At 50.2% G+C, this 26,678-nt stretch overlaps 1 protein-coding gene across 1 annotated transcript in view; it reads right to left on the reverse strand.

The window, feature by feature from the left end:
* PSMD1 (proteasome 26S subunit, non-ATPase 1) overlaps window positions 1-26,678 on the reverse strand; it is a 1,063,364-nt gene that overhangs the window by 202,917 nt on the left and 833,769 nt on the right. Inside the window, exon 19 of the mRNA XM_069617568.1 lies at window positions 679-781. Within this exon, the coding sequence (XP_069473669.1) occupies window positions 679-781 (103 nt within the window). The remainder of the gene's footprint in view (window positions 1-678; window positions 782-26,678) is intronic.

Genomic DNA, 26,678 nt, shown 5'->3' on the forward strand with positions numbered 1-26,678 from the left:
CTCATCTCTGCTCACTTGGTCTCCTCCCAGCTATGCCGACTTCACCCAAACACCTCCCAGTATAAAGTGAGTCTGGTGGCTTTTTATTACTCCCTCCCCTCCACTCTCTGCCTAGAAGAATCCCTCTGCTTTCATTGGTTACCAGAGTCAGCTTCTTCCCTGGGCCAATGTATGTCCGAGCTATCCCCTTGTGTGTCGGAACTTCCCCTGGAAGTCTTCTTAAAGCCTTCCAGCCCCAACCAAAAGTGTTACTGAACATTGCCAACGCCAAAGGAAAATGATCCCAACACAAGAACATTTACCTAAAAACACAGAACTCCTGGGTCACATGATGCATGATGTTGCAGGTTGTTTTGGGGGAGGCTGCCCATAAACGGCAGGTCAATACTCGTCCACACCCTGCATGCTGCCTCCCCTTGCCCTACAGATGTTATCATAATGTTCTTCTCATTCTGCTCCTAGAACTACAGCACTGCATTCTGGATACAGAGTAGATTACAGTTAACAAGACATTTCACGTTCTAAAATGGAAAACAAAGCCTCATTTAATTCAGTAAGGTTGATGACCAGTTTGGCTGCTCCTGTCTCTACTTTTGGGCGATCCTGCATAAAAACTGCATACTTTTGCACCTTGTGTTGTCTGTTTGACTCAGCAACACCATCCCAACAAGTGTTTACCTGCATCCAGAATGCCCTGTGCAAGGATTGCCCCAAACTTGGCCATCACATCATCGTGTTTATCGTTAATAACTTTGGAATACAGCTGTCGGAACTGGAGAACCTAAGGGGACAGAATAAGAGCAAGGATATTGGTAATATCACTTTAAGCAACAGAATGGCTGACAGACGACAAATGTAAGATCCATACAAGCAACATGTTTGCAGCTCAGCACCTTCATATTTGCACTGGAATAGCTAGCAACGCTTTGTAGAGCACAACAGTAAGTAACGCTGCGGGGACAGATGAGAAATATATATGCACGCAGATCTCACTGTCATGTATCCCTGAAAACAACTGGAAGATTCGTTACATGCAGAAAGGGGTAGTAATGGATCTGTAAAGAGAGGACTGTGTGCTTTGTAGGAAGTGTTGCATTTTATTGGATTGGCAGCTATTTACAAAGGTGAAGCGAGCAAAAGCTTTTGAGACAGCATAGGGCCAGTGTAGTGAGAACTGCTCTCCTAAGGAGTGATAGAGATGATGCTTACAATAAATAAAAAATAAATACAAGTAGGAAGAGTAGCAAACATGGGCTGCAGTGAATTTAAACCACTGACAGTGTAAACCACATGATCGCCGAAAGTATATTTTTAAATCAATATTATTTTGTGCCACTGTACATTGATCGCTACTGACTTCACAGCAGCCACTGCTTCCCATTGGTGCACTTGAGTGAAGAGGATTGGAATACAAATCATGCTTCAGGGAAACGTACGCTACTCTTCCAATACGAAGGCCCAACAGTCCCTCACAATATTTTGCTAGGCGAGCTTGTTTTCTAATCTTTGCTTACAAAATAAGCTGATTTACTATGCTACCTCGATGTCCCATTTCTTTCTCAGGCCTGCTAGGGAGGTTTTAAAATGCGCCTCTGCAAGACTCCTAGCTAGAGATTTTTCTATTATTTGTTTTATTAAAACCTTTCAAACAATTTAGAGCATATTATATAAATACACAATACATTTGTTCATGACAACACACATCATCATATAAGCATTACAAAAAATAACTCCTATACACGCTTGAATTTTTTAAAACACCCCCTTTAAAACACATGAGCAATAAACAAGATTGAGTTCTCCTAAAAAAAAAAACTTTTAAAAACTAGAGTGAAATAGTTTGCACACCAGGATCCTGCTGTATGCTTATTGCAGTTCATCTGGAGTGTCCTTTCCGTGTTCAGTGATCATGCTTCGAGCTTTCAAAGGCAAAGTGGCAATTATTGCCCCAACCAACACCCTGCAACATATTGGGCAGAACTAGACAGGTCTCTGGCACACCCGTGAGACCCATAATTAAATTATCCATGAGACTGAAGGGATTTTTGTAGATATTTAAGGCAAGTGCTCAAGGAGATTAGAGTGGGGCTGTACATTTCAACAATTCCATTCCTTTGTTGCCTTAAATTTGTCAATAATGTAGGATTTTCGTAATGCATCTCTTTATTGCTAAACAGCACAAACAGGCGAGACAATGAAGTAACACCCCTGCAATGGCACAGCACTGTATAACAACCATTTATGTCGAAAAATAAAAAAAGAACATAAAAGGACATCTCAAACCGCGTTAGGGATACTTCTTCAGAATCCATCAGTTGAGGGGGTGTGAAGAGACCCATCTAAATGGGAAAACAGGCTGTCCACCAAATTAGACCAAAACTCACTCATTTAGTATGTTACAGGCAAGTCATGTTTGCACTTTTAGGAGGAGATCGGCTGGTGGAAAAAGTAGAATTAATCCAAGACACGCACTGTAAAATACACCACACTTACCCTAAACATGTATATACACATTTATTTAGTATTCAATCAGGATTAAAAACTGTCAAATATGCACTTCAGAACATATACCACAACGCAGAGCACTCCAAGACTCAGCAAGCACACAAAACAGTCCTAGTCCTTACGGACAGTACCACACCCAAGTTTTATATAAACAAACAGGTAGAACACATTCTCCAGGGCTTTCCAAACTAGGGCCAGAACATCTGGCTGTGCGCACTGCATCACAATAGGTTCCTAGTGGCTCAACATATTGCAGGGGAACTCAATTCTCTGGAAGATGTACTAAGCAGGAGTACAATGCTACCCTCGGAGAACGAATGACGACTAAACAAAGACGTGCTAAACAACGGCTTCTCAAACTGGGGGTTCTCAGAGACCTTTTCGCCACCCTGGAAAACACACAATGCCAAGATTACCCATCCAGGTTTCCCCAGAAAGGATCCAAGGTGACTGCACTTCTGATGAACTGGTCAGGGAAATTTGCATACACCCCACCCACTCTCCCCGACACCTCTTCTCAACAAAATAGTCCACAAGCTACACCGGGAACAAGTAACAACGATCCCAATAGCTCGAATGTAGGCCCGCCAGGCCTGGTTCTCACACCTGCAAATTAGGTCTCTGTGCCCTCCCATGAAACTACCCTGCACAGACAACCTGTTGACCCGGGATCAGGGGACAATGTTGCACCCAAGCCCACAGAAGCTGAACTCAGCAGCTTGTCTCCTGAGGTCATAGAATTTGGCCACCTAGACCAGAGGTGCATAGAAATACTCAAGAAGGCATGCAAATTTAACACAAGGCGCTGCTATTTTAACAAATGGAAAGGTTTGTGTTTTGGTGCAGTACACAGTCTCTTAATCCAACAGACTGTTCAACGCCCAACATAGTCAACTACCTACTTCACTCAGGATTAGTCTTGAACTCACTCAAAGTACACCTAGATGCCCTCTCCGGTTACACCATGTCCCAGAGTAAGATTTTGTGGTGGAAGGTGCCCGTAGTTAAAGCTTTCATGGAGGGTGTGAAAATAATTGTGCCCCCAATCTCTAATCCGACTCCTGGCTGGGACCTAAATGTCGTACTTGCAAGGTTCATGGCGGCCCCCTTAAAGTCTATGCACAAAGCCAGCTTTAAACACCTTACATAAAATTGGCCTTCCTAATAGCCATTACACCAATCAGAAGGGTTAGTGAACTACAAGCTCTGTCAATAGAAACCCCCCTTTGTAGTAATACACATCCTCGCTTCTCACCCAAAATTAATATCATGTCCTTTTGTTAAGGTTCCAGACCAGCGTTGTGCACTAGCATGCACACTCGCTCTTCCTTGAAAACCCCTCCCTGTTCAAGCCTCACGCCCACCACCCCCTTCCCTGCGATTGGGCCTCCTTCCTGCGTTGGCATCAATCGAGGTCCTTAGACCTGCAACCTGCACAGAGACTAATTTAGCTTCTGGCTCACAGGTAAAGCCGCATCTTGGTCTCTGACCTCTTGAAAGTAAGTTTAACTGTACTTTTGTTAGGCTTTCAGACCACAGTTGTGCACTAGCGTGCACTCCATCTGTCTTCCTTGTTAACCCTCCATGCTCCCACATCCTGCCTGTCTGCCGGAAAATAAACACAGACGATGCCCAATCGACCCTCATACTACTGGACCTTTCAGCGGCATTTGACACAATCAGCCATGGAACACTAATAAAGAGATAGATAAAATGTGAAATACAGGAAGCTGCACTAAAGTTACTTACTTCTTTCCTAACAGACCGAACCAAAAGAACCTACCTGCCACCGTTCACCTCAAAAACCAAAAATATATCCTGCGGCGCCACACCTCAGTCCCCATTGACAATATTTAACATTGCCTAATGACACCAGTATCATTAGGGGGGGAGGGGTTGGTGGTACGTATGGAGGAAAGGGGACTACTCTTCGGTCACGTCCCCTTTCCTCCATACTGCATGGTCAATTGCAACTGAGTGTAGCCCCAGGGTGGTGAGGAGACCCTTCATTAAGCAAATAAGTTCCTTAGAACCGCATGTCCCAAGGCCACGTCTGACTAGGAGCCAGCAAACAAACAGTAATGCTTACAGAAAGCCGAAGGGGTGGCCCAGGTGGCCAACCTGCTTACGACTTGCCACGGAACCTGTTGTGGAATGCAATGGTTGTGGCCTTTGCTCTGACAGCGTGAGCATGCATGTTAGCTGGCAGCAGCTTGTGCTGCCCCTCATAGGCCTCCTTGATGGCTGCAACTATCCACCGTGCAATAGAAGCCTTGGATGATTGCTAGCCGGTTCTGGAGCCCCCAAAAGCTGATAAAGTGTGTCCGACTTGCGGAAGGCCTTGGTCCTGTCCAGATAGAATTTCAGAGTGCGCCTGACATCCAGACAGTGCAAGACTCTCTGAGCCTCGTCCTTGGGGTCAGCGAAGAAGGAACAAGTTACTAACCTGTAACTGTTGTTCTCCAGCATGGGTCTGGCATGGATTCACATGCTCATGAATATTCCCCGTCAGGCTGGGAATTCCCGGTAAAGAAAAAATCAGTATCAGTTTCGTTTCTGATCTGTCTTTCGTAGTAGCAACCAATCACTGATCTCTGCGTCATACTGACGACAGCCAATGACTGCACTCTACCTAAGCCCCGCCTCTGGCAGCCATCTTCAGATTTGGTAGCACGTGAAGTGGCAGTATGACCAAGTGAAGAGCCGCAGAGGGGTAGGCGGGAGGGTTCGCATGTGAATCCATGCCAGACCCATGCTGGAGAACAACAGTTACAGGTAAGTAACTTGTTCCTTCTCCAGCATGGGGTCTGGCATGGATTCACATGCTCATGAATAAAGAATACATAGCAGTACACACATGCACAACCACGGGAGGTGGCAAAGGCGCAACATTAAGCATTACATCAAACTCAACATTAAGCAAATCTTACCTCCTCACCAGGCTCACCTTAGGCGAACAGGTTGCGCAGCACTGCTTGGCCGACCCCGGACTCCTCCCTGGAGTCCCGATCGACGCAGTAGAATTTCGTGAAGGTGTGCGTCGACCTCCACGTAGCAGCCCTGCAGATGTACAGCAAGGGCACACAAGATAGGAACGCCGTGGTAGCTGCGATCGCTCTGGTGGAATGGGCTCTCGGACGACCAGGCAGCGGTCGGTTTGCCAACCGATGACAGTACATGATACAGCCGTAGAGCCATCTGGAAATGGAAGCCTTCGAGAGAGCCTTCCCCTGATTGACAGGTCCAAAGTTCACAAAGAGTTGTGGCGTCTTCCGAAAACACTTTGTGCGGTCCACGTAGAACTTCAGCGCTCTAGCCACAAAGTCCTTTCAGCCGGCGACGAAGGCGACGGGAAGAAAACAGGCAACACCAAGGGTTCGTTGAGGTGGAAGTCCGACGGCACCTTGGGCATGAAGGAGGGGTGCGTCCTGAGCACTACCCTCGTGTCGTGAAAAGTCAAGTACGGGGCCTTGCAGGAAAGGGCCTGGATCTCTCCCACTCGTCGTGCGGAGGTGATGGCCACAAGAAACGCTGTTTTCCACGACAAGAACTTCAACTGAGCCGAGTGCAGAGGCTCGAACGGAGGTCCCATGAGCTTGGTCAGCACCACGTTGAGCTCCCACGCCAGGGCCGGAGCCTTCACCGGCGGGAACGATCTGAACAGTCCCTTCATGAACTCTTTCACCAGACGATGAGACCACAAAGACGTCCGCCCCGTGGTTCTGGTGTATCGGGAGATCGCAGCAAGATGAATCTTGATGGACGCGTGCGCCAGTCCAGCTTTGGCCAGCGTCAGTAGGTACGGCAGTACTTGGGGAGCCGTAATCCGTAGAGGGTTAATCTTCTGTGCGTGGCACCAGACAGAGAACCTCTTCCATTTGTGTCCGTAGCATTTAAGAGTTGAGGACGCCCTGGCCTTTGCAAGAACCTCTCTGCAGTCGGCCGGTATGTCGTATCCTCCAAACTCTAACGCTGCAGGAGCCAGGCCTGCAAGCTCAGCGACTTCGGGTCGTGATGGAGGATGGCGCCTCCTTCCCTGGAGAGAAGAACAGCGTCCACTGGCAGCTTGATTGACTGGGACGCTGACAAGTCCAGAAGGCCCGGGAACCATATCTGCCTCGGCCACGCAGGTGCGATGAGGATCATCCTGCACCGTGACCTCTTGAGCTGGTTGATGAGCCGGATCAGCAATGGCAATGGAGGGAACGCGTATAGAAACAGGCCCTCCCAGGGGAACGAGAAAGCATTGCCCATGCTCCTCAGCTGGGGAAACCTGCTGGCGAACCTCCGGCACTTGGAGTTCGTCGCCGTCGCGAACAGATCGATCTGGGGTGTGCCCCACCTTCGGAAGAGGCGGATCCTGTCGTAGTTCCCACTCGTGGCACGAGCGCAGCTCCCTGCTGAGTGAGACGGCGATGGTGTTTTTTATCCCTGCCAGATGAAACGGCACCAGAAACATCCCTTGGGCGACGGCCCAATGCCACAGATCCTGCGCCTCCATGGACAGGGCTGGGGACCTGGTTCCGCCCTGTTTCCCGATGTAGAACATGGTGGTGGTGTTGTCTGTGAAGATCCTCACCACCTTGCCCTTGAGGGACGGAAGAAAGGACCTGAGGGCCCAAAACACTGCACGGAGCTCCAGGACGTTGATATGGAGGGACTTCTCCGTCGGGAGCCAAAGGCCTCTCACGTGCAGATTTTCGGTGTGCGCTCCCCACCCTTCCAGGGAGGCATCCGTGGTCACTGTCTCCTGGTGGCCGGGGGTCTGGAAGTCCATGCCCGCCGTCAGATGCGCGCGGGTGCCCCACCACCGAATCGCTCGTCGGAAACTCTCGTCGAGTGTGATCCTCTCCTCGAAGCTGCCCGTCGTCTGGATCCAGCGCGCGTCCAGGAACTCCTGCAACGGGCGCATCCGGAGCCTGCACAGGCGGATGAGGTAAATGCAAGAAGACATCATTCCGAAGGAGGGACTTGATGGACCTCACTCTGGCCGCGTCCGCAACCAGCATCCGCTGCACCTTGCCCAAGATGGCCCTCGTCCTTTCCTCCGACGGAGAGGCCAGAAGCGACACTGTGCCGAGCTTCGCTCCCAGAAACAGTGCGTCTTGTGCGGGCACCAGGTGGGACTTGGCGTAGTTTATGGAGAATCCCAGGTCCGTGAGAAGTTGGACGGTCCTTGCCGTGTGCTCCATGGCGAGTTCCTTCGTCTTCGCTCGGATGAGCCAGTCGTCCAGGTAGGGGTAGACGTGGATCCCCTCTCGGCGCAGCTGCGCCGCCACCGGTGCGAGGCACTTGGTGAACACCCTGGGTCCGAAGGGAAGGGCTCTGAACTGGTAGTGACGCCCTTGGACCACAAATCTGAGAAACTTTCGGTGTCCGTTAAGGATGGGAATATGGAAGTAGGCATCCTCCAAATCCAACTATGACAGGAAATCGCCCTCCTCCAGCTGACCCAGGACGTGTTGGAGGGTGACCATCCGGAACTTCTGTGCCTTGATGAATTTGTTCAGTCGTCGTAGGTCCAGGATGGGACGCCATCCTCCAGTCTTCTTCTTCACGAGGAAGTATCTTGAGTAAACTCTGGAGCCCCGAAGCCTCTTTCGGACGAGCTCGATGGCGCCCTTCTTGAGCATCGCCTTTACCTCCAAGAGAAGTTGAGGGACGTGATGTTCTTTCCTGGCTACAGGGGGGACGCGCGGGCACCTCTTTAGAAACTTGAGCGCATGACCCTGAGCTAGGGCGTCCAGCAGCCAATGGTCGGTGGAGATGGACTCCCACACGCTGACGAAGCTCGCCAGCCGGCCTCCCACCGGGGTGCTTCGGTGGGGGCCCAACCCCACAGCCGGTTCAGTCCTGCTTCGACAAGGCTTTGCCACCTTGTCCTCCTTGGCGACTACGGCAGGGTCCGCCTGACTTGCCTCGTCCCCTGTAAGCTTCCTGCGACGACGAACGGGCCGCTTGACGGTAGGTGGAAAATCCACCGCCGGAACCTTTGGAGGCACCCAGTTTGCCTCTGCCGCTCCGAAAGGGCGGCCGCCGTTGCTGGAGAACCCCAAGAGCCCGGGCCGTCTCCGTGTCTGCCATGATGGCTTGAAGGGAATCGTCCACTGTTTTCCCAAACAGGTTGTTTCCGTCGAACGGCATGTCCAAGACTCTGGTCTGCACGTCCTGACGGAAGTCAGTAGCCTTGAGCCATCCACGCCGCCTAAGGCACACGCCGTTGCCCAACTGGCGAAATCCAGTGTCAGCGATGTCCGTCGCAATTGTAATGGCGTGGTCCGACGCCACCTCTCCTTCCTGCAAGATCTTTAGGGCTTCCGCCCTCTTGTCGTCCGGTAGGAAGTCCAGCAGGGGGGCCAGTTTGTACCACAACTCCCTGTCGTAGCGGGCTACGATAGCCAAGGCGTTGGCCGCCTTAATCGTCGTCGCTGCAGACGAGATGACTCTGCGTCCCATCGTATCTAACTTCTTTCCCTCGCCGTCCGGCGGGGGGGTCGACGTAGAGGCCGTGCCCCCTCCCATCCCCGCTTTCTTCCTGGCTGCCGCGGAGACGACCGAGTCCGGGGTCGGCTGTGCCCGAAGGCACAAGGGGGCCGCGTCCGGGACCCAGTACTTCTTCTCGTACCGATCCCTTCTAGCCGGCGTCGTGGATGGGTTCTTGAGGAGGGCGAGGCCCTCATCACAAATATCGTCCAGTAGAGGCACAGAGAGGACCGTCTTCCTCTTGGCCTCGCGCCGTTGATAAAGGAAACCTTCCTTCTTCTCTTCCGGAAAAGCTTGGATGCCCTGGCGATCATGGAGTGAAACGATCCAATCTCGTCGGGCGGGGAAGCGCCCGGGTGGGAGGTGACGACGGCAGATCCTCGTCGTAAACCTCGTCGTCTGTACCCGTCGTCTGTACCCGTCGCGGCCGTGCCAATCCCCGTATCATCCCCACGAGTCGTGGACGGGGAGGAGGGCTGAACAGGGCGCGATGGCTGAAAAGGAGGTGGAGGATGAATCCTTCTTCTCTTAGGGGGAGGGCTCCCAGAAGGGCCTGGCTCCGGGTCCCCCGTCGGGAGCGGTTCCTCCGCTGGTGGTAACGGCAGTCTCGTCCTTATCTCCGAGCATAAGGACTGTATAGCCAACAAAATGGCCGCCGAGTTGTCTTGCGGCACTGGTTGAGGGGAGTCCGATGGGCGGTCAGGGGCCCTGTCGGCACCCTCGACGTTATCGTCGTCTCCTACGTCGGGGTCCCTCCCGACGGGCTGGTCTTCTTCCACGCCAACGCCGTGGCTTAAGACTTCGATCAGCTCTTCCTCAGAGGTTGAGGCCGAATCCACGACGTCCTCCTGCCCCCCCTTTTTCTTCTCCGTCGGAGGTTTCACAGGGGTCCTGTTGATGGGCATAAAAGAAGACTCCCTCCGCGGTGGCAGGGAGACTCTGAGCCCCGAGGTCGCCACCACTGGTGTAGCCTCCACAGGCTGAGCCAGGGCCGCCGCGACTGTCTCGATAGAGGCCTTGACCGGATGGATTAAGGCTTTCACCACCTTAGGTGCGCTCATCGCCTTCTCCTTGGGGGGAGGGCCACTGCCTCGCTCCCTTTCCGATGGGGCCTTCGAGCTCGACCGGGGTCTCTCCAGGAGCTTCGCCGGGTGCTCGGCCTTCCTCTTACCCGAACCAGAGCATTGGCTCGTGGTTGATGGCGCCGGGGAGGATGCGCCCTGCCTGGCGCCCATACAACCCGACCGTTCGGCGCTCCCGCTGCCAGCGGACTTGCGGTGCTTGGCCTTGTGTTGGACCCCCGTCGCCGGGGCGTCCTCAAAGGTCTTAGAAGACCGCTCGGACTTCTTCTTCTCGCCTGACGGGCTCTTCCCTTCCAGCCAGTTGGCGAGACGTTGATGGCGGTCCTTCATGGTCCGCTCCGACATATTGCCGCAAAACGCACAGTCCTTCTCCACGTGCGTCTTGTCCTCATGTAGGCAGTAAAGACAAAGGGAGTGTTCGTCCTCAAAGACATTCTGAAGCTGGCATCCAGGGCAGACCCTGAACAGCTTTCCGGGCGTCGAGCTTCCCTTCTCCTGGGCCATGTCCGAGATGGGCCTGAGAAACCTCTGGAGTCCTCCAAAAGCGTGGCTCGACGAAATCTTCACCCTTGAGGGGCGTAGACGAATCCGACACGGGTCCCCGTTGATCGGATGAAGAAACGGTGGACCTTGAGGCTCTTTTGACCGAAAAATAGAAGTTTTTGAGAAAAAACGTGAAAAAATAGCACTAACGCTCGAGAGCAATAGCACGAGGATCCCAACACTTGAACGTGCGGTAAAAATCTTAAGATGGCTGCCAGAGGCGGGGCTTAGGTAGAGGGCAGTCATTGGCTGTGGTCAGTATGACGCAGAGATCAGTGATTGGTTGCTACTACAAAAGACAGATCAGAAACGAAACTGATACTGATTTTTTCTTCACCGAGGATTCCCAGCCTGACGACGGGGAATATTCATGAGCATGTGAATCCATGCCAGAGCCCATGCTGGAGAAGTGGAACGTGGAGGGTACCTTAGGTAAGAACACAGGGTGAGTCTGCAGGACCAGCTTATCCCTTGGAAAGTGGTATAGGGTTCTGCAGCAAACAGAGCCTGGATCTTGCTGACTGTGCAAGCAGAGGTGAGTCGCACTAACAAAGCTGTCTTAATGGTGACCAGCCTGATGTCCGCGGATGCCATTGGCTCGAAGGGTTTGTGCGCCAAGACGCCCAACACCACATTGAGGTCCCACACAGGGTGTGGCCTCTTGATGGCGGGTAGAGCCTGGACAAGTCTGCCAGATGCTTCTTGACCATCGGGTTGGAAGACGAGAAGACTTCCTCCTCTGAATTTCTGTAGGTCCCTATGGCTGCCAGATAGGTGCAACATGTGTCCCACCTGTACGCCTGAGTGCGCGAGGTGTGCCGAGAAGGAGAGTATGTCATCCAGTTTGCACATAAGGGGGGGTGATCTCCTTAGAGTCTGCCGATTGACAGAATCTAGTCCATTTACTCCTGTACTGGCTCCTGGTAGCCTTGCTCCTGGTGCACAGGAAGATCTCTAAATTAGGATGCAAGAGGCTCGGGTGCCTGACGATGACCTGCTCAGGAACCACGCTGCAAGGGTTAACTTCTGTGGAGCAGGGTGGATGACCCTGCCCCCCTGCTGGGACAAGAGATGGGCTAGACCCAGCGGAAGTTGAATGGGTGGTCTGTCCGTGAGCCTCAGTAGTTCAGAGAACCATGGTCTCGCCGGCCACCACAGAGCTATCAGAACAACTCTGAGGTGACAAGCTTCCTTTATCTTTACCCTGTCGACCAGCGGTGTGGGAGGAAAGGCAAAAACTGTCATGCCTTCCCACCGAATCTAATACGTCACCCAGGGAGCCGGGGCCCAGCCCCTGCCAAAATGCGAACTGATGACACTTCCTGTTCTTCCAGGAGGCAAACAGATCCACCTAAGGGTGCCCCCATCTGCTGAAGACCTCCATCAGCACCTGGTCGTTCAATTGCCATTCGTAATTGTCCGCTCCCAGTCTGCTGAGCATGTCCGCTTCCAAGTTGGCCTCCCATGGGAGTTGGATGCCTGAGAGGTAGATGTTTTCCAGGGCCCATTCCCACATGCTGACCGCTATGGTGCACAGCAGAGGGGACCTGGTACCACCCTGCTTGTTGACATAGTACATATCAGTCTGGAAAAGGACAGACTTGGCCCAAGGAGCGGAAGGAAGGCTCTGAAAGCTAGCCAGATGCTCCAGAGTTCCAGCCAGTTGATGTGTTACTCCTGCAGGGTCCAGACTCCATGGACGCTGTGGCCGTCCAGTGCGGCTTCCCAGCCCTCTAGGGAGGAGTCTGTAGTGATGGTGATCTGCGGAGACGGCTGCTAGAAGGGCTTGCCCATCCGCAGGTTGCAGTCCCTGGACCACCAAGTGAGGTCCGAGTGAAGAGAAAGGTGCCTGGCTCTGCACTGGAAGTTCTGTAAGGAAGTCTGTTATTTCCTGCCAAAGCCTTTGGTTAGCAGCTGCCAGCATGGCATCCGCGTTGGATTGACGCAGGTGCAGCGATGCGTTGGAGTACAGCTTCTTCCTGTACGCCTCCAAGATCTTCTCCTCCTTGCATAGCAGCACCGAGGACGAGACTGAGGCTTAGAGTAAAGTGATGGCGCAGCAATCACTGAAGAGTGCGGTTGAGGGTGCGCCAACAGCAAGAGAGGATCCCCCTCCATCTGTCCATACTTTGCATTGAGGTGCCGATTGACAGGTAGGGCAGAGTGTGGCTTGAGCCACCCCTTCTTGGCCAAGGCAACAACGTCTTTCTGCATCGGGATACCCATTTTGGTAGGGGGTTTTAGGGTGAGGACTTCTGCTAAGACACCCCCCCTCCGCGGGCTGCTCGACCTCAGGTTGAGGAAGGCCCAGATAATCTGGCAAACCTGCAAGCCGGTCGTGAAGGCCTTTGGTGACGACGGCGTGTCAGGGTCCTCCTCCTCGTCTGTGTCCACCAGAGTGTCCGGCTGGTCCAGAGCAGGTGGAGGAGTGCTGGGCGCTGTGGGCTGCAGTGTGGAGACCGGAAGCCGGAGGCTGCTTCGAAGGCTGGTGTGGAACCCCCCTGTACTGTGGGAGGCAGGCGAGCCGGAATCGAAGGAGCCGGCAGGGGCAGTGGGGGCTGCGCTGGGGCCTGTGGCACCAGAGCCATGGGAGGAAGGACTATGGGCGCCAGTGGAGTGACCAGAGAGAGCAAGTCCCTAGCAGCATCCCGCAGGATGGCCGGCATCTGGGGGTTTGCATCAGCACCAGGAACCTTTTCGACGAACCGGTCTTCAGGGGCAGTGGCAGGTGATTTGATGGAGTGGTTGGGGGGTGCGGGGGCCGCAGCGCACTCTGTCTAGGTTGCAGGGGAAACCTGCCCTGCGCTGCCGATAGATAAACTGTAGGCCACGTACCTGGTTGAAACCAGTGCCACCTTGAAACTCGTTCACCCGCCTGTTCTGCTCCTAGGAGTGGCATCGAACAAGCGGCCATGTTGTCTGGCACGGTGGCCATTTTGTCGAGCTGCGTGCCAAAGTCGTGATGCATGGCTCCCTGGTCCCGGCCTCCTCCAAGACTCTTGGGTGGTGGAGCATGAGGCCTACCCGACACCTCAGGTCTAGGCCTGGAAGGGGTATTTCCCTCTGCATTGTCACCACTAGTGCTGCGTGCAGGCGCCCCCTCGGACATTGAGCCAATACTATGGCATTGCCCCTCGGGTGTACACCCGGTAAAAGAACTTGCGTTTCCTCAGCACTGATTCTAGAAGGATTCGATGACCCCCTCGGCTGTGAGGCCAGTAGCTGGACTAGCCTTGGTACACGTCCTTGGGCCTCGATCTCTGTTTAACGAAGTTCAAGTCCTCTGGAGGCGACCTTTCGAAGAACTCCCTCCACCTAGCTAGCCTGTTCTTCAGTGCGCGTGGAGTCAGTGTATCACACGTGGTACAACCTTCCCAGCCGTGGTCTGGGCCAAGGCAACAGAGGCAAAGAGAGTGGGGGTCGGACATAGGGAAGAGGCCCTTGCAGGCTGGACACCTGCTGAAGCCCCCCGAAGTCGACATGTGCCAGGGAGGAGCATGACGCCGGAGGACCGAGTACCTGAATGACAAAAAGACAGAAGAAGAATCCTGGAAAGAGCACGTGGTATTACATGGCTGAAGCCAAACCCAGGAGCGGTGGTGAAATCGCCCACTTCCCGTCGACACAGAAAAGGGGACCGAGGTGTGGCGCTAGTGGTTTTTTCTGGTGAAAGAGATCGTCTCCCGTTCTAGGAAGGGTCGCCCATGCACTATGGAGGAAAGAGGACAGACATAAGAGTAAATAATGTATGTTTTCTGAGGCTTGTGGATCTGCTTAGAATCACATGCTGTGCATAGACTAGCGAGAAGTACCATGAGATGGCAGTGGGATGTTAGAAGGTGTGTACCTTTTAACATCCCACCGCCAAATGCCAGTCCTACAGGGGCAACCAGCAGCGGTCCAAGATCACCACAGACAAATGGGTACTATCCTTAATCCAGCATGGACACACCCTGGAATTTCAAACCAACCACCTAAGATTCTCCAAACAAGAAGGTGAAACAGCAATGATTAGGTTTCACCGCGGCATCCATGCTCTCCTCTCTACAGCGGCAAAGAGATGTCTTAGCACCGCCTGACCCAGCTTTGAATCACTCTTAGAATGTGCATCTAAGCAGTAATGCTGCGTAAAGGTGTGAAATAAAACTCCAGGTAGCTGCTTTGCAAATGGCATCTAAAGGTGCATTTGCAACGAAAGCTAAAGTAGCCCCTGTGCCTCAGGTAGAATGTGCCATGGGCGTAAAGGGTAAAGTTATCTTTTAAAGAGAATGACAATTGGATGGATTTCACAAACCATTTTGAAATCGTGACAGGATTCTCTTCCAGTGGCTAGGAGAATTGGTCTGTTTTCCATGGTGGTTTAGTTTTATTTAGGTAATACGTTAGAGCTCTTTTGACATCTAATGTATGGAGGATACTCTCTGCTGGATTTGTAGGGTTTTGAAAGAAAGCCGAGGTTCTATGGACTGATTGACATGGAACTTGGAGATGAATTTAGGAGAGAAGGGTGGATGTATGAGTAAATCCACTTTGTCCTTGTGAATGGTTACAAATGGATCTTGACCTTAGAGTGCCTGCAATTCAATCACCATCCTTATGGATGTAATGGCCACAAGAAAAGAAGTCTTATAAACGAAACACTTAAGACTGGTTTTATTCATTGGCTCAAAAGGAGGGCCCATATGTTTAGTAAGGACTGCATTGAAGTCCCATCCGGGAGCTAGATTTGAAATTGGAGGGGGCAATCGTTTGACCCCTTCCACATAAAGGCTTTAATGACAGGGATTTTTTCCACAAAGACATTGTTTTAAGAGAAGGTGTAAGCAGAAAAAGCAGCTACATGCACTCTTAGTGAATTAAAGACTAGCCCTGAATCCAAAAGGTAAAGTAGGTATAGAACAATGTGAGAGGGTGCGCAGTCAATAGGATTGATGCCAAGTGATCTACACCAAATAAAGTGTTTCCATTTATTGAAATAGCAGTGTCTAGTGTTAGGTTTAAGTGCCTCCTTAAGAATGTCCATTCATCTTTGAGGCAGTTTGAAATGCCCCACCTCTAAGAATTCAGTAGGCAAGCTGCTACGTTCAGAGTCTGAGGACATTAATGCAGTGTTGATCACTGATCTTGGGTCAGCATGTCGAACGGGCATGGAATTTTGACTGAAGGACAAAGCCACTCTCTAGGTGTGAGAACCATGTCTGACGGCCCACATTGGAGCCATCAGGATAGGTTTGACTTGTTCCTGGTGCATTTTGTGGGTTATCCGGTTGAGGAGTCGGGCGGGAAGCATAGGCAGATTTCCCTGACCAATTCATCCACAGGGTGTTTCCCTTGGATCCTGTTTGGGGATACCTGAAGGCGATGTCTGGGCATTGCATGTTCTCCAGTATTGCGAAGAGGTCGATATGTGGATGACCCCATTTTGTGAAGATGTGTAAAATTTCAGCGTGCAACTGCCATTCATGTTCTACAGAAAGTTGAATGTTTCTGCGGAGGACATCTACTAGACAACTGTTCCCCTGGAGCATGTTGGGACAGGAAGAACATGTGTCAGAGCGCCCCGTTCTATATGTTCTGGGCTAGTTCAGACAGACCTGGAGAGTGTGTCCCGCCTTGTTTGTTTATATAAAACATGGATGTAGTGCTGTCTGTTAGGACTAGAATGGCCTTGCCTTGTAACTGGTCTCGAAAGGCTTTGAGAGGTTTGAACGCTGCTAGAGGCTCCAAAAGGTTGATGTGCTTGTGATGTGATGTGTTTGTTTGCTAGTGTGCGAGTCCACACTCTGTGCGCTGTATGATCGTGATAATGTGCTCCCCACCCTGAGAGGAAAGCGCCTGGGGTAAGAGTGGCCTCTATTGCTGGTGTGTTGCATGATTTCCCCTTGAGAAGGGTTTTCCATGACCACCACTGCAGAGACAGAACTAGAGACTGCGAGACAACCACTAGTTCGTCCCACTGCCCACTTGCTTGAGAACATTTCCTTTTCTTGTGAGCCACTCTTGCATCAGACGCATGTGCAGGCGGGCATGAGGTACCAGGTAAATGCAGGAAGCCATCATTCTGAGCAGGCGCATTTCTTTGCGTGCAGTTATCTGACGACCGGCTATGTATTGTGGAATTTGGAATAGCATGTTTTGGAGCCTCTCGTTGGAAGGGAAGACAAGATTGGCTTCTGTCCGAATCAACGCTCCAAGAAATTGTTTTACTTGATTGGGCACAAGACTAGATTTTTTCTCGTTGATTGAGAGCCACAAATGGAACAGTAGGTTGATGGAATCTTTAAATGTTTTTGAGACATGCTTGAGGTGTGTCTCCTGTTATTAGTCGGTTGTCTAGATAAGTATAAACTGGAATGGATATTCTGCAAAGGTGAGCCGTCACCACTGCTAGAACTCTTTGGGTGCTGAGGCTATGCCGAATGCAAGCACTTTGAACTGATAAGGTTCAAACTGAGGAACACTTGAGAACTTTGAGCTTGAAACATTGAAATACGAAAGTATGCCTCTTTCATGTCTAGTGTTGCCATGTAACCCGCCTGTTTGAGTAGAGGGATTACCTCATGCGATGTAGTCATCCTGAATGTTTGTGACTCGACATACTTGCTTGCAGGACACAGATCTAATGCAGGGCACATGGTTAAGTTCTTTTTGGGTACAATGAAGTACACTGAATAATTACCCTCATTTACCTCTAGAAAGGGGACAAGTTATATGGCTCCTTTCTAGGGTAATGTCCTGCTTGCAGGATTAGTTTATGTTCTTGTGACATCCTTCTGTTCTTTGACGGATGGTAACATGGTTTTAGTAGAAATTCGATTTGAGTATCAGTTTGCAGCAGTAGTCAGTACCCACTGGTCAGTGGTTATTTCGTCCCATGTGTGGGTGAAAGATGATATTCGACCCCCTACTGGAGATACATGGGAGGGAAACTTGATGTGAAAGTCACTTGCTGTCAGTGGAGCATCAAGAAGCTGCACTCATACCTCTACTCTTGCCTCGTCTAAAACCTTGCGGTTGTGAGGTTTGGTAGGTGGATTGTGTACCCTGGGGATGTGTACCAGCAAGAGAACCCTGATGAAAACCCTGACTGAGTGGGTCTGAAGAAGGATTGTTTCCAAAAGGAACAACTGGTGTTGAAAATTCAACATTGGACAAATGGCTTATTAGAAATTGGACTAAGTGTTATGTTCCTGCTTTGCTGTTTCCAAAGCCTCATCCAACAGCCCTTTTCTCTTTTAGGATGTCCTCTACAAAGTCGGGATCAGAGACAGTTTCCTGAGTTTGTATCTGAAAATGCCCTGCTGCCCTTTTCAGTAAATTATTGTAGAGGAGTTGATCATCGAGGGGAGAGAAGTCTCTAGGCTGCTCTAGAGGGTTATCATCGCCAAAAACATCATCTGACTCATCGGTATCATGAGTGGGAGTTGCTGGCCAAGTCCCCTGATCAGCAGCCCCAGGCAAAATATTTTGAGCATCATCCCCTTTGGGATAAAGTATAGATGATCCCGACTGTCTTGAAAAATATTTGAGTTGTTTTCAGAGACATGTGGTGGAGAGTGATGACTTCTTGAACTTGTGGTAGGTAGCTTATGCTCATCTATGAAAAGTGATTTCTGTTTAATTGGGTACTTCTCCGTAAGGTACACAAATTCAGACACACTATCCATAGCCTTCTCAAACTTTTCTTTTGTCCAAGTACCTGTTCTAGGGGCTTCAAGAAGAGGAAATAAAAATTCCTCTGGATCTACAGATCTTTTACCCTGCAGGGACTTGGATAAAGTATCAGTAGCTGTCGTATATGTGGAGGAGGTTACTGATGTAGTGACAGGGGACCTAGATGGCTATGTAGGTGCCTGTGGTGTTGGTTTGGCATGTTTTTCCCCATGTTTGTGTTTGGACGTACGTTTCGACGGCCTGTTTCGGGGTATCTGAATCATCGGTCAATGAGCGTTTACGGGCGTGTGAGGGGTCAGCAATGCGAGGCGGACAACGTTTTGATGATTGTTCAAAACATGGCATTTTATTACAGTATGAATGATTTAAAATGCCTCACTATCCCTACTCTGATGAGGATTTCCCTTCCTAATAAAACTGAAGGGAAACAACAAACTTAAACATCAAATACACAAAGAGAATATATGACAGTTCAGATAATTATAGTCAGTTTCTTGATAACATTTTAGTAGCATGGGTGAACTCCCTAGGATTCAAGGTAAATTCAGCTCCAATATGTATCAAAAGAAATAAGGAAATCCACATAGGTAGTACAGTCCCAATTCAGTTCTTGAGGTTTCAATGTCAAGGTAAAGTTTTGTTAACCAGAGTTCCAACAGCAACAAGGCTCTTCTTCTTGGTGAAATAGACTTTCCACTTCCTCAAAATAGCATAAATGTTATTCCCAGCCACAATGCTTGTCACAATGCCTGCCCCCGTAAAGCCAGACCAGGCCCAGCAACCCCGGAAGTAGGCATCATGCCACTTGAAGCATGCCCAAAAACCCCAGTTAGGGGCTCTTTGGCTACAGTCCTGGCGCCTATGGCGCCAGGCTCATAAGAATAAAGTCAGTCCTGGCGCCATGGGCGCCAGGCTCATTACAGAAATCTTACCTGTTGCAGACCATGCTGCATACCTACCTGATGCAGACCATGCTGCACGAAGCCACAAGCCAAATGAGGCTTAAAGGGACTACTTTACCTCAGGGACTCCTTTCCTCTCGGGTGTGGCTGTGGAAGAATACTTACCTGGGACTTCTTCCTAGGCTATTTAAGCCACACCCGGACAGCCACACGTGCTTCGCGTTATTCTGCTTGCTGCAGCGTAACGCTCACCGTGTCTTCAGCAGCTCCAGTCTTCAGCCACGCCCGCTTCAGCCCTGGAACACCTGGAACAAGAAAAGGAGAAGAGGTCAGAACAAAACCCTTCCCTGAATCCTTGATCCAGCACATCGTCGATCTAGAAGAGAGCAGTCTTCTCAGGTGCATTGCCACGCACCTCGCAGAGCCGCGCTGAACTCACCAACCGGGGCTGCATTCCTTTACTCCATCACGAATCCAGCATCTCCAGGCCATTCTTCAACACCTGGGGGAGACACGAACAGATAGGTGAGCAAGGGCAATACAAACCACCCCCAAAGACTTACCTGATTTACCACAGGGGGGTACGCACCTCATCTCGGGTCGGCGCAGTCAATTCCGCATCACCGCCGCACCCCGGCCCCTAAAGGGAAAAAACAAGGAGAATACAACCTACCCCCAAAGACTTACCTGATTTACCACAGGGGGGTACTCACCTCATTTCGGGTCGGCGCAGTTAATTCTGCATCATCGCTGTACCCCAGCCCCAAAGGGGAGAACCACAATAGACTTACCAGGATCTTACCAATTGCCACTTGGAACTCTTCTGGTGATTTAAATCAGCAACCTGCAAGGAATCACTCACCAATTCCTCCACGCCAGTGAAGTAACTGGTCGTCTACGCGCCCCTGCGCTCGACGCAGGATGGAGAGCTCATCTTTCCAAATCTTCAGGTGAGATTTAGAGGGAACTTCAGGAGTGTTCTGTGGGCAGACAAGGGGAGTGGGAAGGCGGGTTAACGATCAGATTATGGGAGGTTAATTCCCTTTCTCCATTGCAGAAAGATATTCGTACGAGTCCAACAAACGAAGCTAAGTGGGTCTGTCCAGTCTGTCATCTCGGCTCTACGTGTTACTCTGGTGGAAGCAACAGCGGGCCAGTCCAGATCGACGCCCCCGTGGGAATCAGGTGAGCGTAACAATGCTTTGTCACCACTTCCAGTTATCCAAGAAGACTTGACACAGAGCAAAAGAAATGTAACTTCCATAGATGTTAGTGAAACACAAGTATTGGTTAAAAGTTATTATGTCTCTATTCACAAGATTAGGATTCACCATAGGGTGTCAGGATGACTTCACAGTGCTGCTGCTTCTCCTTCAACAACTTCACTTCTACTAGAGTTTACCATGAGGACACACTCCTTTGCCTCATAGTATTCCATTTCACATGTACTATTGAAGTCTTGCATCTACTGACAACTACATCTACTGCTTCAGTACTTAGTGACTCAAGACATGCTCTGACAAGATTCACTTTAAGGTACTTCAACACATTCAAATAGGCAAGGCACTCTTCCTCTGAATATCTCAGCCTTTTTGCCCCGCTTGTCTGTCTGCCACAACAACCCAAGTTTGCCTTTATGACCCCGCTTCTCCCTTTCTCTTTCAGCCTTTGGCAATCTAGGTTGTGTCAACTTCAAATAATCTTTATAAGCAGCATTGTTTCCCTGCCCCAACTTTGCCTTCATCTCTCTGCCAACTGTTAGCCAAAATAATTACCCAGAAGTCATGGTGCCACTCTCGTGGATACAGGTACTGCTTGCACACTTGTATCTTAGGCATGGTTGAACTTCTATTGGGGTATCAGTATTGGTTATATTGTTTTCTGGCTTTGAAAAAGGCTGCATTCAATCTCAATAAGCTGGTAGGATAGCTCAGCGGGTTGAGCGCATGCTCCTGCGATCTGAGTGTGACCTGCAGGTCGCAGGTTCGAATCCCGCCAAAGCCAACTCAGCCTTTCATCCTTCCGAGGTCGATAAATGAGTACCAATTTCGGTTGGGTGATATTGTATGTAAATATGTGCTCTGTAAAGCGCTTTGGATTAAGGCGCTATATAAATAACACATCATCATTATTATTAATAGGGGACAACTCTTGGCTTGGGCAATGCTTGCTTTCTCTCCAACTGCAGATACAATGTTTAAACACTTGACTTCTTTTATGAGCAATGGTTGTTCACGTGAATAAAGATGCAAAGTTCACTCTTACCTTGGAAAGCAAAATTAGGCACATGCGACCACTTCTTCACAAGGCTGAAATGTTCAACAATGGCTTTTCTTAACGTTTGCGTAATTAGGGACATGCAACCACTTCTTTAAGGTTTACAAGATTTAAGGGTTTAACAATGGCTTTCTGCAGCATTTGCTTTTCACACGAGTGAAAGAGAAAGTACCCGATGAGACACAAGTGCTAGTTTTCCATTGTCCCATTGGTAAGAAGTCATCCAACATCTTCAGCTTGCTTCGGTTTATACACAAGTGAATATTAAGATGGATACTGTTGCCGGCAGTGCTCGCGCAATGAATCAGAACGCCAGGTTTGACTCCTCTTGCCACGTGTTGAACAACATTTACTGCTTCTGGCTTCCCCTGGGACCCACACCCTTCCTCATTGAAGGTGTGTCTGGTCCAGTAACTCTATTGAGGAGCCCCTCTTGCTCCTGAGACCCACGGCTTCACAACAGCTCCTTGCCTGGGTCTAAGACACGCTTCTTGCACTGCAACCTCTGCAATTTGGCTCACATGGGAAAAGACAGCCTCCCTGCACGCCTTCCACTGCATAGCCTCTGCACTTTAGAATTTGGGTGAACAGAACCCTCACAGAACAAGCAGGTGAAATCTGCTGCATCATCGTTCTGACATCCCTCTGGTTCTCCTTCTGTCTGGATTGCCAACACTGTGCCTTCTGCCTCTGCTACGATTGCATGAACTCCACAGTTACAGTTCCTTCCTATTGCATTAAGCAGAGGGGGCCTTTCATACCTCCCAGGTTCCTTCAGGTGTGGGCTGTAAGCCTTAATTGCCCGACTACTACTACAGCATACCTCTTCAGACCTCTTCTTCATCCCAGTACTTATGGGTTTATGGGACTTGTAGTCTTCAACAGCAAAGTTAGAATGCTCAGCGGGCTTTGTACGCGAGGGTTCAATTGCTTTCGACGAAGGTTCGGTTGCTACTGAAGCTCCTTTTGAGAATCCCATCCAAGGGTGGCTTGGGGTTGTGTGCTTTTGTGAGTGCACATGTGTGCTTTTTTCGCGAGCGGACTTCCCAATAGAGTTTTCGGCCTACCTAATGGGGCTGGGGAAGGCACGTGGGAGTCTACCGACTCCTCCACCAAGTCTTCAGCCTCTAAAACGGAGCCGTAGCTGCGGAGGTCTTACTTGTCTGACTCAACAGCGCCGGTGGGTGAATGGGATTCGGCCTGCATGGCGTAGGCCGTCCACCGCTTGATGCACCTGTCTTTAAGCGTTTTCGGTTTAAAAGGTTTGCAGGAATCGTAACGCTGTTCTGAGTGATCGCAAGGAAGACAACTGTTACACACTTGGGGCCTGCTTCACAGAAGCTTTTTATAATGGTGCAATCCCATAGGAAACCACTCTTTGAATCAGGCCCTAGGTGTGCATCTTTCCAGGAAAAGAAATTTCTAGGAAGGACAGAAGTTAAAGGACATCAGTTGCATATTATTCTATATTTTTAGCTGCACCTAGAGAAAAATCAGTAGAGAAGCGGAAAGAGGCATTCTATAAAAGGATGTAAATGTAGAGAGCCCCTGCTCTCCCTACTGCATGGCCGAAGCATGGTGAAAGCAGTAGCAGGAAGCCGAGCAGCGGATGTTCGTCGAAGCTTCACAAGTTAGTCGTCGGAGGTAGGAAGATCGATCGTCGAGGCGGCTATGAAAAATGTAACATTAATTATTCTTAAATTGCAATCTCTCTCGCCGTAGCAAGGCTATGAGCTCTGTCATCTGTGGCCGACCAGAACAAAGGGGAGGTGGCGGGGGAGATAAATTAATCTGAATGACCTCGACGTGTGAAGGATCATGGTCACAATATACGTCACACACATAGTATTACAAGCATGCCCAGTCGACGTCCCTTTTTCCGAAACTCAAAAACAAAAATGCAATACTCTGCACCTACCACTAGAGGTCGGCCTATGCACAGCATGTGATTACAAGCAGATCCACAAACCTCAGAAAGAAAATTATAAGTTACTCCCTGTAGTGACTAACGTACTCCTAGTCCATAGTCCCCTTTCCTCCATACTGTATGGGTGTCCCTCCCTAGGGACGCGAGACCGAACATTTTTCACCAGAAAACAATCTTATTCCCTTTAAATTTAGAGGCACGCGGTAGGGGTGTCACGGTATTAGTTTTATGACGGAACAATAACCTTCTTGCCAAATGACGGTATATCATGGTTATCGCGGTATAGCAGGTGGAGTTAACTAATCTTAACAAATATTTTCTAAAAGGTCATAAATTGTCAGATTTATCATCACAAACAAAACCAGGCACCCAGGGCCAGAATTGGGCTTTTCAACATACTTTCCACTGAAATGCCACCCCTTGCTTCCACCAAACACAAAACACATGTGTGGAGAGGAGGAGGGGCAGGGGGGGAGCCCTGCTGCACCTGGCAAAGCAAACTGAATAGCTTTTCTTAAGTGGTCATTTCAGCTTTTAGCCCCCCCACTGGCTACTGGTGAAGATGAACATGTTGCCATCTTGATAACCTGCATGCCACAGATCAATGGAGTCTGATGGTAGTATACGCTTGTGCGCACACACGCACTCTCTTTACGTTACAGCCTTTAGTTTACTTGAGGGCCAAAAGGTGTTCAGTAATCACGGACATGTTACACTTTGGTATGGCAGCAGGGAATACCCACAGAGATGAGTACATTTCGCACTGTGACTTATTATATGTAAATTCAATGATGGAACCAGGGAAATCCCCCATTGTCATATGTTTAGAAAACATTATCCATTATAAATATATAAACCCCAAACCGCCAACCCAAAGTAAACCCTTTTCCTTCTTGGCACTGTATTTATTCTTCCTATTGCTAACATATTGGGCATGTGTGGTTTATGGAATGGCATTAAAAACTGCTCCAACTGAAACTACTTGGCAGACGGCACATCCAAGACCAAGACTGCACAGCACTTGCTTACTGCAGCCTTTCCAAATCAGATTGAAAAGCACACTTAACGGTATGAACGGTATACCGGTATAAACAATGTGACGGTGGTTATTGTTCAATTAAGTGGTTCACGGTATCTTTAATACCGTAATACCGTTACATCCCTAGCGCGCGGCCCTGGGAGCATGCGCTCCCCTGACTCCGCCACCACTGCTCAGTCCCATTGAGGCATCACCAATATTACCATTGCCTAATGACACCAGTTTTATTAGGGGGGAGGATGGTGGGACATATGGAGGAAAGGGGACTATGGACTAGGATTAAGTTAGTCACTACTGTAAGTAACTTATAATTACTCCTACATCCCGTCTCCTTTCCCTCCATACTGTATGGGCGATTACAACTGAATGTAGCCCCTTAGTACTGCCTGTCCAAATGCTGCACCTGACCTGGAGCTGGCATCCAAACAGTAGTGTTTGCAGAAGGCCGAATGAGTTGCCCACGTGGCCGCCCTGCTGATGACCTGCCACGGAACGTGCCTCTAGAACGCAACTGCCATGGCCTTGGCAGGGACAGCATGTGCATGCACGTTTGCCTGAAGCGGTTTGTGCTGCCCCTCAGAGGCCTCCTTGATGACTGAAACCATCCACCTTGCTATAGAGGCCTTAGACGCCCGACATCCTGGCCTTGACTCCCCGAAGGTGATGGAGCCTCAGATTTGCGGAAGCTCTTGGTCCTGTCCAGATAGAAGTTCAGGGCGCACCTGACATCCAGAAAGTGCAAGACCCTCTGAGCATCGTCCTTAGGGTCCGCGAAGAAGGTAGGTAACACCATCTCTTCATTCAGATGGAACGAAGAGACTACTGAAGGCAATAACGCGGGGTGCGTTCTAAGGACCACCTTGTCTCTGTGAAAGGTAGTGTAAGGTTCTGAAGCGAATAGTGCCTGAATTTCGCTGACCCTGCGTGCAGACGTAAGACCCACCAAGAGGGCTGTCTTAATGGTGACCAGCCTGATGTCCGTGAACATTTGTGCGCCAAGGCGCCCAACACTACTTTAAGGTCCCACACAGAGTGTGGCTTCTTGATAGGAGGGTAGAGCCTGGTGAGGCACGCCGGATGTCTTAACCACTGGGTTGGAGGATGAAAATACTTCCTCCTCTGAGTTTGGGTAGGCTCCAAGGGCCACCAGAAAGGTGCAGCATGTGTCTATTTGCAACCCTGTGTGTGCAAGGTGTGCAGAGAAGGAGATCACATTGTACAACAAGCAAGTAAGAGGATGAACTTCCCTTGATTCGGCCCAGTGACAAAACCTAGTCCACTTGCTCTTATACTGGGTCCTAGTAGCAGAGCTCCTAGCGCCCCGTATGATCTCTAGGTTAGCCTGCGACAGATGCAGATGTTTTAATGTGACCTGTTCAGGAATCAAGCTGCGAGGGCCAGCTTCTGCAGAGCCTGGTCGAGTGACGCTGACTACCTGCTGCAACAGATGAGCCAGGCCCAACGGGAGATGAATCGGAGGCTGAGTAGTTTCGAAGACGATGGTCTCGCAAGCCACCACAGTGCTATCAGAATGATGCTGCGACAACAAGACTCCCTTATCTTGCAGATCACTCTGTGAACCAGAGGAGTGGGAGAAAATGCATATGCGTTCATGCTGTTCCATGGTAACTAAGGCGTCACCCAGGGAACCTGGGCCCTGCCCCTGCCAGGTGGCGAAGAGATCCACCTGGGGCTGCCTCCACTTGCTGAAGATCCCCTGAGGGACGTGATCATTCAATTGCCACTTGTAATTGTCAGCGCCCAATCTGCTGAGTCTGTCCGCCTCTAGGTTAGACTCCGCCGGGAGATGAATTGCACACAATGCATCCTGAAGGTGCAGGGAAACCAACCAGTCCTGTAGATCGAGGGCTTGCCGAATCTGGGATAGAGTAACCATGTTGAACTTGTCCTTGTGTAAGAAGACGTTCTGCAGCCACAGATCCAGAATGGTGTACAAGCCTCCTTCGACACCAGAAAATAGGTGGACGCGGTCTTTGACCATTTTGTGCAGAACAAGCAAAGCACCGCCCCCATCCCCCAACCAGAACCATGTGGCTAAATATGTCACTGAGTTTTGGTGGTCTGAGGTGTGGCAGGGGTAGAGGCTTCTTCCCAGGGTCGATTGTCCACAGCTTCTCAGGGCAAATATGATGAAGGGGCAAAAACACCTGCACCGAGACGACGGTTGTGTCAAGGGCTGTTGCACTGCAAGCCCCAAGCACTTAGCTGTCACCTTTGATGATTGA

Source organism: Ambystoma mexicanum, chromosome 10, assembly GCF_040938575.1.
Source record: "Ambystoma mexicanum isolate Mex_15411 chromosome 10, UKY_AmexF1_1, whole genome shotgun sequence".
NCBI lineage: Eukaryota > Metazoa > Chordata > Amphibia > Caudata > Ambystomatidae > Ambystoma > Ambystoma mexicanum.